This window comes from Berghia stephanieae, chromosome 7 (assembly GCF_034508935.2).
Source record: "Berghia stephanieae isolate SIO BIC M18660-M18661 chromosome 7, UCSD_Bste_1.3, whole genome shotgun sequence".
NCBI lineage: Eukaryota > Metazoa > Mollusca > Gastropoda > Nudibranchia > Aeolidiidae > Berghia > Berghia stephanieae.
Genome location: NC_088366.1, coordinates 5,880,146 through 5,885,145, shown reverse-complemented (window position 1 = coordinate 5,885,145; position 5,000 = coordinate 5,880,146). Strand labels below are relative to the sequence as shown.

Here is a 5,000-nt window from a genome sequence, read left to right as displayed (position 1 = left end):
AGAGAGAGAGAGAGAGAGAGAGAGAGAGAGAGAGAGAGAGAGAGGGAGAGTATCGGGATACAATCTTCAAAGAATTTGAATAAATAAAAACAGAACTTAAACAAAACATAATAAACAATCAAACATAACAACAACAAGAACAATAACAACAAATGTAAATGTTAATATAAACCATATCGTACGCCCTTCCGAGCCAGGTGCCAGATAAGGACAAGAATAATGACAAACAATGTGTAGGTTGGGATGTGAAATACGATTTGAAAAAAAAATGCTTTTCAAACTTGGCGATGAATGACATAATAATATTGTTGATAATGATGTTGTTGTTGGTGATGATGATGATGATGATGATGATGATGATGATGATGATGATGATGATGATGATGATGCTGGTGATGATGATGATTATGATGATGATGATGATTATGATGATGATGATGATGATGATGACAATAATGTTGATAATGACGTCGACGACGATGATGATGGTGATGATTATGACATCAACAATTTTCAAAAAACCCAACGAACATGTCCAACAATATTTACCTGGCGGCCTGAATTTCCTGTGCTTTGACTAGAATGTTTGGATTTGCTGAAATGTCCAATAGGGATACTTGAGAGGCCATCAGATTAGCCATGTTTACATTGACCAACAGGTTGGAACTCGCTTCTAGAACCTGTATCAAGGTGAGATTGAAAAGGAAATAGTGGAACGTTTATTCTGTCTTCTTCTTCTTCTTCTTCTTCTTCTTCTTCTTCTTCTTCTTCTTCTTCTTCTTCTTCCTCTTCTTCTTCTTCTTCTTCTTCTTCTTCTTCTTCTTCTTCTTCTTCTTCTCCTCCTCCTTCTCCTCTTCCTCCTGATCATCATCATCATCATCATCATCATCATCATCATCATCATCATCATCATCATCATGCAATTCCTCCTCTTCTTCCTTCTCTTTCCTCAAAAGTGAAATATTTTTTAAAAGTATAATATTTATAGATCACAATTCCTTGCGCAATGCGCTTCAAAATGATCCATTATTAGCTCAACAGGCCACATAGAATTGATCTTTTGATGCATATGGTACAACAAGTCACTTGATCGGCATCCACTTTGCACTAGCACTTTTATAACATTGGTCACTACCAATAATCACAAAATCATTCACACCGAAATTGACTGGGATCTGGGGTATAAAAAGTCAATGTCCTCTACCATTTGAACCCGCTCAGTAGCCTTCAACAGTCGTGACGTCACTTCCTCGTAATGACGCATAGTAACTTAGTAACTGGTTCTAAACTATCGGAACAATGGCGGACGACCTTATGAAATATTTCTCTAACGAGCATAAAAGTGTGTCCAGAGGAGAAAAACATTATAAATCTGATCATGTTTTAATTTTTATACATTATGATCACACGACACGTGAAAAAGTTATAGCCAGCATGGAGAATAAAAAGTTCCGAAAGTACCGATTTTCTTTGTTAAGAACCAAGCTGCTGGTTGCTGGGTGACGTGACATCAGACTATTGAATCCTATTAACAAAAATTCACTATCAAGGCCATTTCACGTACCTTCAGAGCTGACGAGTTCTTGAAGTTTGGCAGTTCCTGCAACAGGTTACAATTTGTTCTAAGAATTTGTAGTTTTGGATGTCGCCCAAGAGAGGATGGTAGATAAGTCATGTTGTTGGATGAAATGTTGATTTCAGTCAGCTGTTCCAGCTTCTCAAGATCCCTGAGTGAAAAGATAAAAACGTAAAGAAATAGCATTTAATGTATTGTTCATTTCCTCTCATTGTTAGGTTCATTTCCTTTCATTTCCTTACGCCTTGAATCCACTCCTCTTTCTTAATTTTTTATTCCTTCCCAAATATTCTGTCTAACACCTTCTCCTGACCATTATCACCTCCTCCTCCTCCTTCTCAACCACCACTCACTACCACCACCGCAGCCAGTACCACCATCACCATCCTCTCCTCCCATCCACCTCCTCCTCCTCCTTCTTCATCACCACCTCCACCACCACCACCTACTCTTCTTCCTCCTCCTCCTCCTCCTCCTCCTCCTCCTCCTCCTCCTTCTTCTTCTTCTTCTTCCTCTCCTTCTTCTTCTTCTTCTTCTTCTTCTTCTTCTTCTTCTTCTTCTTCTTCTTCTTCTTCTTCTTCTTCTTCTTCTTCTTCTTCTTCTTCTTCTCCTCCTCCTCCTCCTCCTCCTCCTCTACGTGCTTCCCTTCTACCGCTTGTTCACTCATTTCCTCTTTTTCTTCTTCTTCTTCTTCTTCTTCTTCTTCTTCTTCTTCTTCTTCTTCTTCTTCTTCTTCTTCTTCTTCTTCACCATATCCCCTACTTATTTCCCCTATCCTTCCTCTTCGTCTTCTCTCTATTCTCTCCCCAATCCTACTTACATTTCAGCGATAGCAGACAACTTATTCCTTGCCAAGTGTAACACCCTAAGCCGTGGAAAACAGCAGATCTTATGGAGGGCTGTGTTCCCTAGATGGTTGAAGGACAGATATAACTCCTGGAGCTTATTGAAGGAGTCGTTCTCATTAGGTGGGGGTAAGTCACACAGCTTATTTCTGGTCATATTCAAATACCGAAGTCTGGGGAGTTTTTTAAAAGGAATAGATTGAGCTAAATATATAACATGAAATGAAATAATCATTTTAAAATGTTGTCAAAATGATAACATTTCCACCAACGATATCATTTACAATAAAAAAGTGTTCAAAGAAAATATATAAAAAAACCCAAAAACAATACAAAATAAAACAAAGACACACATGCACGTACGTATACACACATACACACAAAGAATACGGTGGAGAGAAAAATACACGAGGAAACCACCCTTTTCTCCAACCAATTTGGATAGGATTCTTGTCTACCGTACACAGTACTTTTAGCTAGATCTTAAAAAGATTAAGGAAAGGGATCACATTACAGTAAAACAACAAATGTGTGCGATAAAAGTAAATTTAGTGTTAAAGTAATAAAAAATATCCGTTTTGTTGGGTTTTTTTTATGCACCTGAAGAATTCATACTCATAATGTTCTTCAATAGATAGAATGAAGTTGACGTCACTCGAGTCTTTGTTATTGTTTTTTGCCATCCGCGTTAATGAGTAATTCTCACGTAACTGTATTAACCAGACTATAAACGTTTAAGGTTACACATAGTTTTGTGTGTTTGTCCGTTATATTTCCGGGTGACAATGTTGTGAGCTTCTTAGCAAAGCGCATACTATCTATAAAAAATAAAAAACCTTCACTCAAGTTTAATTTTTTTACTGTATACAGTGGAATCCCGATAAAGCCAACACCACCAGACCAGACTTTAAGCAAGGTTTACGTTATCCATTATCAATGGAACACACTTAGATAAACAACATATAATTTGGGATCAACACATGGGGTTGACTTTAAGCAGAAGTTGACTTTAACAGTGCTAACTTGATACGGATTCCACTATTTTCAGCATTTAATTCCCACCAGCATAATTCATTACTGCGGATATGTGGTCTTGTGGTATGACGCTTGTTTTCGGATTGGAAGGTCCTGGGTTCGGGCCTCGCTCGGCGCATAGTTGAGTCCTCTTTACTCACATTCTCTCACCGTACTCAGGTGTAAAATGAGTACCTGGCCGTGAACAGCGTTGTCTCTGTCGGAAAAAGAAATGTAATATCGTCTAACAGGCGTCATGTCTAGTTCTACATGTAACGTGTTGCTGTTGGTCAGGGACCCCTTGTACCACGCTTTGAGCACGTTTTGTGGCTATCGCGCTTAATAAAAGCTCAATTCAATTTACATTATAACTATGGAGGAGGAGTACATTAATTTGATGTAAAATTACCTTTTTGCTTTGATAAACAGATCTGGTGGTAAATGCCTAATTTGGTTGTGTTGGAGATGAAGCTCCTCCAGGTTTTCAGACCTTATTTGATGAGGCAGTGACATCAGGAGGTTATGATTGGCTTTGACTATTTTTAGCTTTGGGGCATCCAGAAACAACCTGGAAGGATGATGAGGATTTTAGTCAATGCTCGGTTAATGGAGATTTCTCTTTAGTGGATGAATACACAAGTACGCTTGCATCAATATATATATATATATATATATATACATGTCGTTGAGGTGGTAGTAGAAGTAATCTGAATTGAGCCTAGTAGAATTATTAGTGAGAGTAGTAGTGGTAGTGATAGTAGTAGTAGTAGTAGTAGTAGTAGTAGTAGTAGTAGTAGTAGTAGTAGTAGTAGTAGTAGTAGTAGTAGTAGTAGTAGTAGTAGTAGTAGTAGTAGTAGTAGTAGTAGTAGTAGTAGTAGTAGTAGTAGTAGTAGTAGTAGTGGTAGTTGTTATCAAAAATGATGGACTACGGAATTGATGGACATCTCTACTTCTGGATTAAACAATTTCTCAGTAACAGAACAATCCAAACAAAAATTAATAACGGACTTTCAAACAGAGAAGTATTAGAGGAAGGTCTCCCACAAGGATCCTGCCTCAGCTGTACTCTCTTTCTTATTTTTATAAATGATCTACCAGAAGTATTACAGACAGAAAAGGCCCTATATGCTGACGATTTAGTTATGTGGTATACTACGAAGTACCTACCAATAGCCTCCAATAGAATAAATGAAGATTTAGAAAGCTTAAACACCTTCTGTGATAAATGGAAATTAAAAGTTAATTGCAATAAAACAGTCTACTCTATATTTACTAAGAGTCATCCTGTTTCCAAGAAAGAAATAACACTCTCCATCCAAGGCCATCAACTCACGAAAGAAGAAAACCCCACATATTTGGGCATACAGTTAGACAGACAACTATCTCTGAACAAACACACTCAGAATGTAAAAATCAAAGCCACAAAGAGACTCCAGTTACTAAAACGACTAGCCAGTACTAATTGGGGAGCAGACAAAAACTCGCTTCGACAACTCTATTTAGGCTATGTGCGTTCCGTCATAGACTACAATTTAGCCCTCCAAAATGTAGGTAGTAAAAACACA

General features: G+C 37.7%; 1 protein-coding gene across 2 annotated transcripts in view; it reads right to left on the bottom strand.

The window, feature by feature from the left end:
• The window catches only part of LOC144976408 (uncharacterized), a 111,323-nt gene that overhangs the window by 12,956 nt on the left and 93,367 nt on the right, over positions 1 to 5,000 (bottom strand). For both annotated transcript variants that reach the window (XM_078920689.1, XM_078920688.1), the window contains 4 exons: positions 3,845 to 4,003; positions 2,397 to 2,594; positions 1,565 to 1,727; positions 550 to 680 (listed from right to left, as the gene is read on the bottom strand). In XM_078920689.1, coding sequence (XP_078776815.1) covers positions 550 to 680; positions 1,565 to 1,727; positions 2,397 to 2,594; positions 3,845 to 4,003 — 651 coding nt within the window. The remainder of the gene's footprint in view (positions 1 to 549; positions 681 to 1,564; positions 1,728 to 2,396; positions 2,595 to 3,844; positions 4,004 to 5,000) is intronic.